At 38.9% G+C, this 14,545-nt stretch overlaps 1 protein-coding gene across 1 annotated transcript in view; it reads right to left on the reverse strand.

Annotated features, from left to right (window-relative positions):
• MSH3 (mutS homolog 3) overlaps window positions 1–14,545 on the reverse strand; it is a 115,616-nt gene that overhangs the window by 69,153 nt on the left and 31,918 nt on the right. The window contains exons 9-10 of the mRNA XM_009886891.1: window positions 4,165–4,277; window positions 2,839–2,953 (exon numbers count right to left, since the gene is read on the reverse strand). Coding sequence (XP_009885193.1) covers window positions 2,839–2,953; window positions 4,165–4,277 — 228 coding nt within the window. The remainder of the gene's footprint in view (window positions 1–2,838; window positions 2,954–4,164; window positions 4,278–14,545) is intronic.

Raw genomic sequence — 14,545 nt, forward strand, 5'->3', positions numbered from 1 at the left:
AAGATACCTGGCTCTTCCATTCCCTGCATTTCTTGAAGTTCATCTATCACTGATCAAAATCTAAGAACTACAGTCTCTCACGTCTCCAAAATATTGGAAAACATGTAGGTAAAATTAAAGTACACTGAGACACATTGCCCCAGCAGCTGCTATGCAAATGATGATTTTTCAAGCAAAATTGGGTACTCAACTTATTTGAAAACCTCTCCTAGATGTGTACCAACTTCTTGTCAAAAGCCAATAAAGATCTCTCAGTATGTAAATGTATTAGAACACATCGATCAAAAAAAGGTTGTATCATTCATTATTAAATTGATTTTTACTTGCTGCTAGAGCTCTAATGCAGTCTACCATATCCCAAGGTCCTGCTAATGGCAGAAATATTTTTTTTCTTTTTAATATTTTGCTTTATCTAACTTCATCTAAATATTAAAACAAAACTTGTTCCCCCCTGCTAATAAGGATCCCTCATCACTTACATGATGTTTCATGACTCTTACTGGAATTTTTTTCAGCTGGGAGAAGAGTGTTTATCTGAAGAAGGTACAGTGGTGTAAGGAATTTTTTTGTCATTCTTCCTATCAAATAGGTCTTTTTCATCCAGATCTGTGTCACTTACATTAGTAAACTGAAAGCTATCTCACAACTACAACTTCATGCTCACTGACTCATCAGTATATGCTCACTGACCTGAATTCTCCTAGGAATTTTAAATTGCTTGACAGTGCAATGGAAGTATTTCTCTCCTGCAAAATCACAGAAGATCCATGAGCCTGACACCCTTTGCTTAAAAGGCTTTCCCTTTTAAGTATTTAGACAGTATTTCGCTGGTGTTAGGAAAATATTAAAGTTGAGTTTGCCTCAGTATTTGGCTCACTATTTCAGTATGTGTGACACACTAAAACAGCAAGAAGAATTCAGTATCGGGTAGTCAAAGCAGTAAAGGCTTTAGAAATAAATACAGTAGAATCCAAGCTCCTGAGCACAGGAACAAAGTTATCTCAAAGATTGTATTTTATTTCTTCATAGTGTACCACCAAGATATCAAATAGTTCACTGTCTTTCCACTCAGATGTTCATACATTCACATAAAGTCCATTAAAGCAACCTCCAGCAGACAAATGTCAACTCTAACATTTAGTGCTTTTCCTTCCCAGTCTGTAATTACATTTGATTATAAGATGCAGCTATTACAACTGTGACTGACTGTTGCTAGATAAGCCTTCACGTAATGCTGTTTCTCCTCTCGTACTGAATTAATTCTACATAAAAGATGCATTTTGTATTTCTCCCATCACTATAAGCAATTGCACATAGGGCACTGAGACAATAGTGATCTACAAGCTTGACCATGGAATGGCATTTCCTTGGAGTTCACTTTCTTCTTCAGAAACTCTCACAAGATTTCTCCAGCTCCTGTCTCGCTACCCAAGCATTTTCCAAAAATCCAAAAGAACGGGACCACCGTGGTGCTGTAACACCACAAATCAGAGCACTCCTTGATGGATGAGGCAGGGGAGATAACTTAGAAGATGGAGAGGGGAAGGGCAACTTAAGCAAGAAAATCCATTCCAAAATCCAGAAAACCCAGGTATATATAATTTCCAAATATTTTAGTAGATACTTGAAAAATGTTTAAAGCTGAGATGTGCAGTCTTTTTTTTTTTTTTCAAATGCAGCTGCATTTTTAAAAAATGGTAATGTAGGGAGCCCTTCAAAATAAGGATTGAAACTTCAAGAATTTCACACAATACAGGGATGATCTACAACAGACACAACATATTTCTAAGTTTCCAATTTATAGACAGACTTACTTTGTTAAATCCTGCATACTTACAGGACAGAGGAATACTGAGACAACCAAGAGAATAATTTTGCACAGGGTCGATGACAGATAAAGCTGTTTAATTAAAGCATTCAATAAGCCTTAATGATAGTTTCAAAACCAAGCCAGGTAGGATAGTAATCTTTTACACTTGTGCAAGACAGGATAAAAAAAATGGTTGAGTGGAAATATCTTTCTATTTTCATTTGATTCCACCTGCATAAACCTATTCCCAATTTTGAGTACTCATTTGGGCATATCTAATGAACCTAAGTGTTAAGACTACTTAAGGGAAGACAAGATTATTTCCATGCCTGTGTGTTTTTGTAGTAAATTTGTGCAAATGGTGACAGCATACCAAGAACTTTTTGCATGACTGTTGCCCCACTCCTCATTACCACTGAGCTAACTCAAGGGATTTTTCAGAAAGCGAGGATGTGTCGAACCACTATTTTCTCTATAATTGATAACTAGATCCACCAGCTCAAACAGACCTGCTGCGTACTGTCTAAATATTACAATGCATTTGCATTTATACCTGTTTCCAGAGAGATAGAAAATTATTTACACACCTCTGGCAAAATACATTCATTTTTTTAAAAGCTCCCAAAAAAGCCCCAAATTTTGTTCACAAAGAAAAACTGAGGTTGTGATATGATGGCTGATATTGATTAACAAACTTTAAAATTTCCCTCCTAGTATCTACCAGGTTTTGTGCCTTGTTTGTTTTCAATAACACTTGGCAGCAGTACATGTTCATTTACATTACTGATAGTGATGTCTAGACAAATGTAAGATTTTCATGAAACACCACTTAAAAAAAAAAAAAACCTCTTGATTCTTTCAGTTCTGATTAGGAGCTTAAATGTAAGGTATAATTTTTACAAAGACTATGTTTATCAGCCTAGCAGGTTGGTTCATTACATTGTGAGAAAGTGTCTGCTAAAACTTACAAGATAACACTGGTATACAGATTGGTGCTTTGAATTGGAAGTTTATATAAGGCAACTTACCTTGGATTGTAAAGCATCTTTTCCAAATTAAATTCTTTGAGATACGCAATTACTGCTGCAAGGGAGGAAATAACAGGCTTATCCAAGCTTAGTATTACAGATAGTTTTTGAGGACCTAAAAAAAAAAATTATTATTTTCTTGTTAACTCACTATTTACTTATTTATTTTAGAAAAAGCATAATCTATTTTTCAATTTAATCAAATAGAAATCTGTATATATATATACAGCATCTGTGATATCTATAAATCAACATAAATTGAGGTTCCAAAATAACATTTATGGTTCCAAAAATACAGAACATTAGAATAATATAAACGCATTATGAAACATAAAACATTTGATGCTACAGGTTTTTCTTCATAAAAATGACTAACTATTGGCTTAAGAAATTTGTAAACACACAAACTACGCACTGAATTCTGAAATCTCCATTACTGTAGGCAACATCTGTTCAAGTTAAAAGGAATGAACAGGCCTTGGCACAGGTGATGATGATTTATCTGCCTCAGCCAGTCTGCAGAATACGGTTTCATCTTTGTGAGAGCGCTATTCATGTTTGATAGTGTTTCTAAACAGTGCTCTACTACAGGCCCTGTTCCAGCTGCAACAATAGGAAAATTCACTCCATGATATCTCAACATAAAATGGTATTTTTCATAACCCTATTTAGTTTTTTCAGAGATGTTTTTTAGAGCTGTTCTTCTGTTCTTAGAGTATTAACACACACAAGAACTTGAAGAAACGTTTCAGATGTTGAATAACTTCCCTCAGTTTCTATATAAGTGTGAATTTAAACCTGTCTAAACGCACATCTTCAAGCTATGAAAAAAAAAAAAAAAAGGGGGATGCTAGCCCTGTATTCATTTCTGTTTCAATAATGTTCACTTTCAAGGTTCACCTCCTCCAAGCTCAAAAAAGATCCCAACGTGTAGAAAATTAAGCAAAGGTGGCAGAAGGCCTGCATGGATGAACAAGATGCTCCCAATTAAGTCAAACATTAAAAAGGAGGAGTATGAGAGGTGAAAGCAGGGACAGGTGACCCAGGAAAAATATAGAGACATCGATCAAGCTTGCAGGGATGGGGTTAGGAAAACCAGAGCCCACGTGGAGTTGAGATTGGCAAGGTACACGAAGGGCAACACAAGCTTCTATAACCACGTTACTAGCAAAAGTACAAGGCAAAATACAGGCACACTGCTGAATGAGGCAGCAGATCTGGTCACAAAGGACACAGAAGAGGCTGAGGAACGCCTTCTTTGCCTTGGTCTTTACTGGTATGATGTGCCTTAGGATGCACGCTTCAAAGACATTCTGAATGACATACCTGTACTATCAGGCACTTCTTTTGCATAAAAATCAGTAACCAGCTGGAAAGCATGGCTGTATTCAAAATGGTGGGTTTCCATCCTTTCTATCCTAATTCTGTCATCCCGTAACCTGCAAAGCAAAAATAATTGACTTTCAGTATTTATGCTCCCTTCATGAAGAACACTTAAGTAGGTTACAAAGCTGTACTTTCTTTCATCTTCGCTTTGTTAGGAGTTGAGTGGGTAAAGAACAAAGAGATGAACTACTCCGGTGGGTTAAGAACATTTCTAAGAACATGGTGTTTTTTTAAACTTTTCTTCTTCCATTGTAAAAGCACAAACAAATAAAACCTAAACAGCAACAGTAGCCAAGCCCAAAAGAGACTTCAAGAGGTTGTCTCGTATACTTGCAAGGTAGACGTAAATATGTTTCCATCAATCATAGCAAGTATTTGCCTTATCTGTTCTTAAAGACTTATGAAGACTAAACAATGAAGCAATTCTCCTATGTTATCTACTACCATATTTAATTATGCTTTCTCTTTAAAGGCTTTGTTCTATGCTGTACAGTTTGTTGCAACATTAACCTACTGCATCTTTTCCTATACCCAGCTGAAATAAAGTATTCCTGTCCTTTATTTCATAACTATTTGAAGACTTTTCTCTTCCTTGTGCTAAAGGACTTGATTTCTTTCAGTCTTTTTGCAGTCCAGGTGGTCAAGGATGTTCATAGAATCATAGAATGGTTTAGGCTGGAAGGGACCTGAAAGATCATCTAGTTCCAACCCCCTTGCCATGGGCAGGGACACCTCCCACCAGCCCAGGTTGCTCCATGCCCCATCCAGCCTGGCCTTGAACACCTCCAGGGATGGGGCAGCCACAGCTTCCCTGGGCAACCTGGGCCAGTGCCTCACCACCCTCAGAGTGACAAATTTCTTTCTAATATCTAACCTCAATCTCCCCTCTTCCAGTTTGAAGCCATTACCCCTCGTCCTATCACTACATGCCGTTGTAAAAAGTCCCTCTCCAGCCTTCTTTTGGTTGCCCTTCAGATACTGGAAGGCTGCTATACGGCCTCCCCAGAGCCTTCTCTTCTCCAGGCTGAACAGCCCCAACTCTCCCAGCCTGTCCTCACAGCGGAGGTGCTCCAGCCCTCGGATCATCCTCGTGGCCCTCCTCTGGATGTGCTCCAACAGGTCCATGTCCTTCTTATGTTGAGGGCTCCAGAGCTGGACACAATATTCCAGGTGTGGTCTCATGAGAGGAGAGTGGAGGGGCAGAATCCCCTCCCTCAACCTGCTGGCCACACTTCTTTTGATGCAGCCCAGGATACAGTTGGCTTTCTGGGCTGTGATTGCGCACTGCCAACTCACATTGAGCTTCTCATCCACCAACAACCCCAGGTCCTTCTCCTCAGAGCTGCTCTTAATGCCTTCTCCTCCCAGCCTATATTTGTGCTTGGGATTGCCCTGACCTAGGTGCAGGACCTTGCACTTGGCCTTGTTGAACTTCATGAGGTTTGCACTGGCCCACCTCTCATGCCTGTACAGGTCCATATCCATCTGGATATGGAGGGATGGCATCCCTCCCCTCCAGCGTGTCGTATGTTATTAATGACAGTGCAGTCCTCCCAACATGTCAGGAGTTCCTCCCAGTTTAACAGTACCAGCAAATGTAGGAAACTTACTCTGTTCCGTCATTAAGCCAAATGAGATCTCTTCCATGAATCTGTCCCGACTGTCAGCAAGTAATTGAGAATTACAGCAGTACGGGATTTCAGCCAGTTTTGCAACCCATGAGAAATGCTTTTTGACTGTTTCCTGTGACCCCTGCTTCCACAGCCCACTATGTAAGACAGTGGCAAAAACCTTTATTCATCGCAATGTGCAAGAGATCAAAGTTGATCACTACCTGGGCCTGAGTGTCGAGCAGTATACCTGAGATGCCAAAATCTGACTCAGAGAAGACTCTGTGTGTGGTGTTCACAAGATACAACCTTTCTACACTGGTCGCATTTCCTAACTGCTCACTGAAATTAAAACTGGATGCCACATTATCAATTCAATTTGAAAAGCTGTTAATCCAGCATTAAACAGATGTGCTGGTTAAAAAACAAAACAAAAATCACACACACTCGCCCTGCAACCTTTGCACGTAATTACGCAGCAACAGAATGAGCACCGAAGAAGCAGCCAGTAGAAAGCTGCCAGTAAAAGACATATATAAAACCTACTTGGCCTCAGATTATCCAGTTGCATACCACCATGGGACATGAGCTAACCAAATCCTTCCAGCACATTAGAATTATGCCAATGAGAGGGATTGTGTAGGTATTATAGGAAGGAAATTAATCAATGTGCTTTTCACAGGGCTTTTTGACTTCACAGGAAAAACCAAACAGACAAGTTTTCTGCATTACATTGTACATATTCCATCTTAAAGGCTGAGTATCCCTCTGAGGCTCAACTCTTAAAGATAAGAGTTATTTTCCTATAATATTCATCAAACTGTGTCTTCGAGGTCTGACTTTTCTCAGCACATCCTAGATGAGCCCTTGCTTACTCCAAGTGCCTTAGTTTTAACTGACTGATCCAATTAAGTTTTGAGTCTTTAGACCCTCTAGGATTCCCATCTGCCCCAACCCTACCCAGAATAAGCAAACATTTTTAAAGCAAATGGATTTCTGTAAAAGACAATTAGTCTGTGTTCCTCAACCTCCGATAGCAATCAGCTATTTTCTTCCTTGTGTTTTTCACTTGTTCCAACCTTCGCTAATAATCTGTTCTAACACACCCATCCATTTCTCTAAATTAGTATATATACTCACTACAGCCTTTTGCAAGAATACCACTTCAGCACTAAACTGTTCAAAATGTGTTGTATGTTATTGGGAGGTTAGCAGAGTACAAGCCTTTGAATCAGTCCTGCAAGACAGCAGGGCTCTTCTGTTGACCATGTGTGAGTATGGACTTAGAGAAGTCTTTTTAAAACAGGATTTTATTTTTCATTTCTACTTCTTGTGTTTTCATAACACTGCCTTCAGAAAAGCAAGGCTTAGCAAGGTCTGCAGAGCTGATTTTTAGAACCAAAGTCAAACCAGGAAACTTTGGAGGGTAATTGGTTGGATGATTCATGCCACACCTGCTTGTTTTTAAAGTAATGGTTAAAAATTAATTGTAGTCATTTGTTTAATGCATTTTGGATTTTACTTCATGTCATAACCAAATTTATCCAACTCCTTAGCATAAACTTTGGCAAATGATAGTTACAATAAATAAAACTTGAGTGACTTCTTATAGTAGTACTTTTTTTTTTTAATCAACTGTATTGATAGGAGAGACTTCAAATTAGAATTAGACAACTCAGTGATTTGTAAAGACCTTCACATATTTTCATATTTATATTCTAGATATGGCGTCAAACAAATATCTAGTGCTTTGTCTATCTGAAAGTACGCATCTAATGTCCTAAAGTAAAAAACCAGGAAGGTTATAAATATCTATTCAACATACTGAAAAATCTGAATTTTTATCAAGATGTATGAATACAAAATTTGTTGCAGAAGGTTTTCATGTCTGTCCTTTGTTTAGCCAGATGATCACCCATAGGCCATTTTTCTGATTATAGACAGAATGATATGTTGATGCTTATGTTGATGTTTTATCTCTCCAGCTACCATTCCTATTTAAATCAGAAGTCAATTTGCCGTCAACTTTTGTAAACATCATTCTTGTCAGAACATCCTACAATGAACTGCTGTGCATCTCATCCAGTATTTTATTGATATCCTCTCCAGTACTTCTGAAAACAAGCAATCCTCATAGTCCCATGACACTGACAGGGTTAGTCAATGATGAAACTGAACTTTTCAAGCTTTTTCACTTTCCTTGCACAAGTCCTTCTGCTACCACCCTTAAATGAAGATTGAGCAGAGATATTTCAAACTACCAACTGATGGTATGAATGAACCTATAGTGCCCCTTATTAAAATTCCACGCTCTCTAAACACACTGGGATGTCATGCAGAACTCTTTCCTCGCAAGATGAGTTATGGAAGTTGCTTGAAGAGATGACCATCAGCCACAGTTAAGAATAAGACATCAATGCCTCCATAAATAGATGAATAAAGAATGGGATCCTAAAATACATCTACACAGACACACACATACTTTTGTGTATATAATATAACACATTACATCCATTCCAACCTATACCATTCTAGGATTCTGTTACTATAGGGACTAATTCGTCTGTCACCCTGCTGGGAAAATGAAAAAGGATCGACAGTGCTGGGTTTTATCCCTCTATTTCTCTGACAATTCGGTGCATCCACTTAAAAATTCATTGCTTACAAAGTGCTGCAGGAAAAATATTTAAAAGAGATCACTACATTTTGGGGGAAAAAATTTCTTAAGAAAAAGACTAAAAAAAAATGCTAGAAGCTAGAAGAATGTCAAACAATATAAATAAAACTATTTTACAGAAACAGACTCAAGATATTTAAAAAAAATAGTAAAATCTTTTATTGTAAGAATGAGCTTGCATATAAGCACAAGAACTCACTGCAGCGTGCTGAATAAAACAGGAGTCAATTTATTACTGCTCTACAATTCACAATTAAACAGGCATAAAGTGCATACAGACTTCCTGAAAAACAAACACATCCAAACTAAGTTCTCTTAAAGTTCAGGAAGCCTTCCTAAGGAGAGCAAGTAACTCCAGAATTTTACCTTCCAACTACTATCCTGCCCTACACATTCTGCCTTAGAACAATTTAAATGCAGGGGTGCAAGCACCAATACTTTACTGTACGTCCATATGTATCACAACACAAGTTCATAAAGGATACAGAATTTGAGAAGGGACATCTCTGCTCCTAAAATATAGTGAGACGTTTTTATTTCTGATGCTAAGCACAGATTTATAAAGCACAAATAACTTATTTCATTTTTCCTATATACCTTATTCAAAGAGTTACTTTCCTTGCACTTCTCATAGTGCACTCTGCTAGGACAACCAGCCTGTCCCCGGGAAAAAGTGTCTACACTGCCCAGTACAGTAAGGTAACCTGAATGATTTATCCTTTCAGAAATCCAAGTATATGCTGTCATCTTCCCTTATTAACATGCTTAGCACATATTGTGTTACCTTTATTTTTCATCATTGTGCTACCTTTGCTATACAATTACTTTTAGCTCAGGGGCTGTAGGTTTGAACTCTTCTGTGAGAACTGGAGAACAATCATCCTTCCTTTTTTAGTAAATCTTGGCATGGAGCTCCAGTAGCTTCTCTGGCAAAACCTCAATGACATTTCCAAGCAGCTGTTCTTTTGGCACTGAGCGCATACATTTTTATAAGCACAGCTTTTTTCTCCTGCCAGAGTAAAGTACTTCCCCACATTTGCTCTCAACAACCTTCAGATACCAGAGATGGAGACAATGCTGTTGCAAGGAAAATGGCAGCACGGTCACCATCTCTGAGTATCTGCCACTCTCAGAATGATATAAACCACTGCAGCCTGTAATAACCAAACAATAGCTACCACATGTATGCTATCAATATACTACATACAACACACTACCCTCATTTATGCTAGAAGCTGCTGAAAAGCCTAGAAGCAACTCTAACACACTTTAATATACACACACACATACACACACGCGCGCGCATATAAACACACATACAGAAAAACTTGGGAAAACTCCTTGCTTGCCTTTTACTATCCAAACTATCAACATTTCTCGACATGTAAATCCTGATTTCCTTCTAGTCACCTTCGCAGAACTACAGCTGAAAAGAACTCCATATCCATAAGCCAAGAGTCTGGATCCAAGAAATTTGAAGAAAACATTCTTTTAGCTTTAGGAACTCAAGAGACAGGAGCTGTCAAGGAAGTAGAGCAAAGAGACCATCAGAAAAACCAAGGGCAGAGGGTTGTGCAGGCGCTGCATGAAACTCTATGCGTTCTGCGAGAACAGAATTAGGTACTAATGGACAAAATACAAACATAGTTGCACTCCAGCAGCTACTGCACACACAAATAAAACACAAACAAATCTTTTTCAGGTTCCTTCCATCTGCCTGTCTAAAGAATGGGATGAGACAGATTACGCTCGTTCCACAAAAGCCTAGTAGGAAGGATGAAGAACCTGTAGGAAACTATTTCTAAGCACCTAGAAGAAAGTAAAGTGAATAATAGCCAGCATGGATTTGTCAAGAAAAAGAAAATCCCATCAAATCAGTTTGATTTTCCTCAACGGCAGAGGAACAGATTCTGTGGACAGAGAAGCAGCAGATGATTTCCTACATGCTCAATTTCAGGTTATTTTATATTGTTTCACACAATGGTCTCATAACTGATCTCCGAAAGTATGATTTACATGAAAGTACTTATTACAGAATGGGTACAAAACTGGATGGCGAACAATACTCAGAACAGTATCAGAGGATCACTGTCAAAATGAAAGAACTCATTTTGGAAAGTTCCACAAAGCTCACTACTGCATCTGGTAGCACTCAATACTTCAGTTATCATTTAGACAACAAGACAGAGGACAACTCCAGTCAGCTTGCAAAGAGTATGAAGTTGAAGTGACTGCAAAGAATGTTAGAAAACCAGACTTGAACTCAAAACATGGTAGAGAAATTGACTACAAAATACAAGTTCTCTCCATCATGTATAGCTGTGAAAACACAAGACATGCAACTACAATGGCGGATAAATGAGTAGAAGCTCTAACTTCATACATAATAGTTCTTTCCATTAACCATCCAAAGCACATATAGTTTACTTGCAAAATGACAACACAGAGCAATTCATATCCAATGAAGAGCACTACTTAAAGTGATCTTCAGTGCCCTGTGCGGTTGTGTATCAGCCCATACAATTGCTCTTCAGAAAGCAGCACAGTAGCTTCTCCACTCTTCCAGCAATATTTCCCTCTGTGTTTTGCAGGTGCTACATAGAACATGACACTGGGAGAACTCAGCTCACTTTGAGCTGGTCTCATCAGAAGACTGAGAGCACACTGGACTAATCTGCCATGTGCTTGTTATACTGTCACCCTCCACCTGCACACACCTGATGGTGATGTGCTAGAGACAGCTTTGTAAACCAGCTGCACAAGTTTGTTCCCAGAATCACCATTGGCACCACAATTCCTCCATTCAGGATTATGCGAACCAGCAAAAATATCTCTTCCTGCAGGGTTTCAAATAAATTAAAGAAAAAAACCCCAAAGCAACACCACAGAACAAAATATAGGAACACTCCATCTGTTATCTGCCATACTACATTAACACCAATGAAATAATGCTCCCCCAGTTACACCCCGCCATGGAAAATACCTCTTTTAGAATCAAAGTGTGAGTGAGGAGCGAGTGAAGACATAGATCCAATCATTCGGTCATGACAGCCTAGGATCACCCCTGTGGCTTGCCTCTCTCTTCTGCACACCATCTAGTCCCCCACAGCAGGGTGTATTTTGTGGCATTGTTTAACTAGTCTGTGGCTATTTCTGCCCTGAATTTTCTGACATTTTACAAATTTAAGGTTGGAAGTTTCTAGCAGAATTAGCACACACTTTTTTTTTTTTTTTTTTGAAAGATGATATCACTGCGGTGCCTTTCGGTCAGAGAACAGCTCAACAAATTCCAGATGCATGCTATTACGCACTCCTTGAAACACTCAGGGCTCAAGCACACTGCAGTATGCCAAAGAGTTTACCAGCTAATAGTCGCCAGAAATTTCTCCAAAAGCACACCACTAATGTAACGCTAACATGGTGCTAACATGACCCACAGAGTTTCTAACTTCTTATGATACAGAAGAAAGTGATAAACTGCTGCATCCTGCCAGAACAACCCAGTGTGCCAGCATTAAAGATTCTTGAAGGAACAGAGTGCTTTGACGTTTGCTACTTAGCTTCAAGCCAACATTAACTCTGACTAGAGGGGGAGGAAGGAGAGGTAATGTAAAAGCAAATGCAAGTATTTCTAAAACCCCAAACAGATAATACAAAGATGTAAAATGCACAGGCAACAAAAATGAATGAAACTCCACATTTATGCTGTATATCCTAAAATCAGACATGGAAGACTCCACTCCATGTCTCTTTCTCTGCACCTAGCTGACAGACCGTGAAACACCTATGCGACACATTGTGCTTTTGAGATCATTTTCAAATTCTGAACTCTTTTCTCCCCTTTTTAACCTCAAGAATGGATCAATTCCTCTCTCTGTATTCACCAGGTTTTTGCCAAGTACCAAATAAAATTTTAATTATGTGTTCTTTCCCATCAGAAAGGGTCATTTTCTATATTTTCTTCTCACATGGGGCCTTAAACTTCATACAACAATGTATAGCTGGACAAGTATACTTTATATGAAGGGGATACTCTTCATAAATACTCATTTACCTCAACACTAGCTCTTATTATTATGTGTGGTCTCAATTACTTTGCAGCTGCAGTTCTGTGCATGTCTACATCAACGTAGCTGCTGACTGTCGTGGTACCACGCTATCCCTGTCCGTTTGTTCCTACTGCTTTCTCTGCAATAGCTGTAGAGCTTTTCTGACCCTGCACCAAGCACTTGGAGCATGCTATGACAGAAAAAAAAAACAAAAAACAAAACACATGGTGGGGGGAAGGAAAAAAAAAAAAAAAATCTTTTTTCTGGCTTATCACAGTTAAATGGCTCATCAACAATGAAGTGAAAAGATGGTGACAGGACCAGAGCAGCCAGCTCTGATTATTTCTTAGGGAAACTGTGGGAAAAGCTTGCCACCAGAAAGCTTTAGGAGCACTGGCTATTGTCTCAGGCTTGTATCACAGGCCTCTTCCATTACTCCCTAGGGCTTTATTTCACTATCTGCAGCTGGTCAGCAAGAAGACTAACGCCTTAGAGCCTTTCACTGCCTGACCCTTCTGCCCCCTCCACCTCTAAGTTTTCCTCTTTTCATTGCTTAACAACTTGATTTTGAATGCCAGCAATGATCACAGTTAGCAGTGTAGAACCATGTGTCCCGCCTCTAAAATTGCAGAAATCACTGAGGGTCCTCTGGAGGTCACGTTGTCCAGCCCTGCACTTGAAGCAGGACCATCACCAACATCAGATAGATCACTTCACCAAACTGTGTAAGCGTCTGTCACTGGTATAAGAAGGGAGCTGACAGAAATTAGAAGCAGATTGTAAGAGCAAGTCCAAGGTCAGACCAAAGTGAATTTTAAAATGCAGCACAAAAGAGAAGACTGGGGGATGAAGCAGCCACAGCTGCTATGGGAGCTACAGCCTGAACTCCCACAGAGGACAGCACAGGACAACAGCACATCTATCTGCTATTACAGCCGCATGCTAAAAGGAAATACTGCAGCACAAAAAGCAAAATAGTTGTAACTGCTCCTAACTGAAACCATGACGAGAAGCTGAGTGCCAAAATTTTCCAGTACGTGACACACACTAGAAACACGTAGAGAACCGCTGTTCTCTGGAAAGTACAACAAAACTGATGTTTAGGGAAAAGAGATTTAACTTAGAGAAGCAATGTCAGGGTCAAAATGAAGAGTCCCATCTATATGACTATTTGGAAAAGAGAGCAGAAATGTAATCCAGGAATTATATCATCATTTTAATCTGCTTTTGATGTATTTCCCCCAGAAGGCAGCCTTCAGTCCACCCTGAAATAATTATTTTTACAAAGACAATGCCCTACTGCAAAACACTGTTGAAACATATACTTATCTAAAGAAATACACTCATATAAAGAAATACTTTAGATAATTTCATACTTGACCATAAGACCCACAGCAACCACTTAATACTATTTTAAATTATCCTCTAACATAGTCATAAGTGACTCTCAAAACTCTCCCTAAATTACCATGCTTTTTTACCAAAAGGGACTTGTAAAAGAATGTCTAGACCAGCAGACAATATGGTGACAGACAGAAAAATTGAGCTTTGTATTACATATTATATAACTAGAATTATTACAAGCTGCATCATTAAAAAAAAACCCCTTTGAGTGCTTCACAAAGGTTAGCAATAAATTAAATAATACAAAGAGAGTGACTCCAGCTAAAAGACACCAAAAAATTCTGGACAGGCAGGGTGAAGGAAAAGATGACAGAACCACCTTGAAATAAAATGAGTTTCGAAACTCTAATAAAAATGTGTATAGTGAATTTCAGACCATCATCTTGTTCTAAATGATAGCTTTTCTACTACCCCCTTCACAACCCCACACCTCCTTCACTGTATTATACATCTTCCAAAAGTGAACATACCGCTCTTGCTTCACAAGGTCACATGTTGTCTGATCATACTTGTGTTGATTGACAGGAACATGAAACTTCCCCATTTTGAACAGCAAAAACTTTTGAGCACAAAGCACTTTC

The sequence above is a fragment of the Charadrius vociferus genome, unplaced genomic scaffold (assembly GCF_000708025.1).
Source record: "Charadrius vociferus isolate BGI_N301 unplaced genomic scaffold, ASM70802v2 scaffold244, whole genome shotgun sequence".
NCBI classification, from domain to species: Eukaryota; Metazoa; Chordata; class Aves; order Charadriiformes; family Charadriidae; genus Charadrius; species Charadrius vociferus.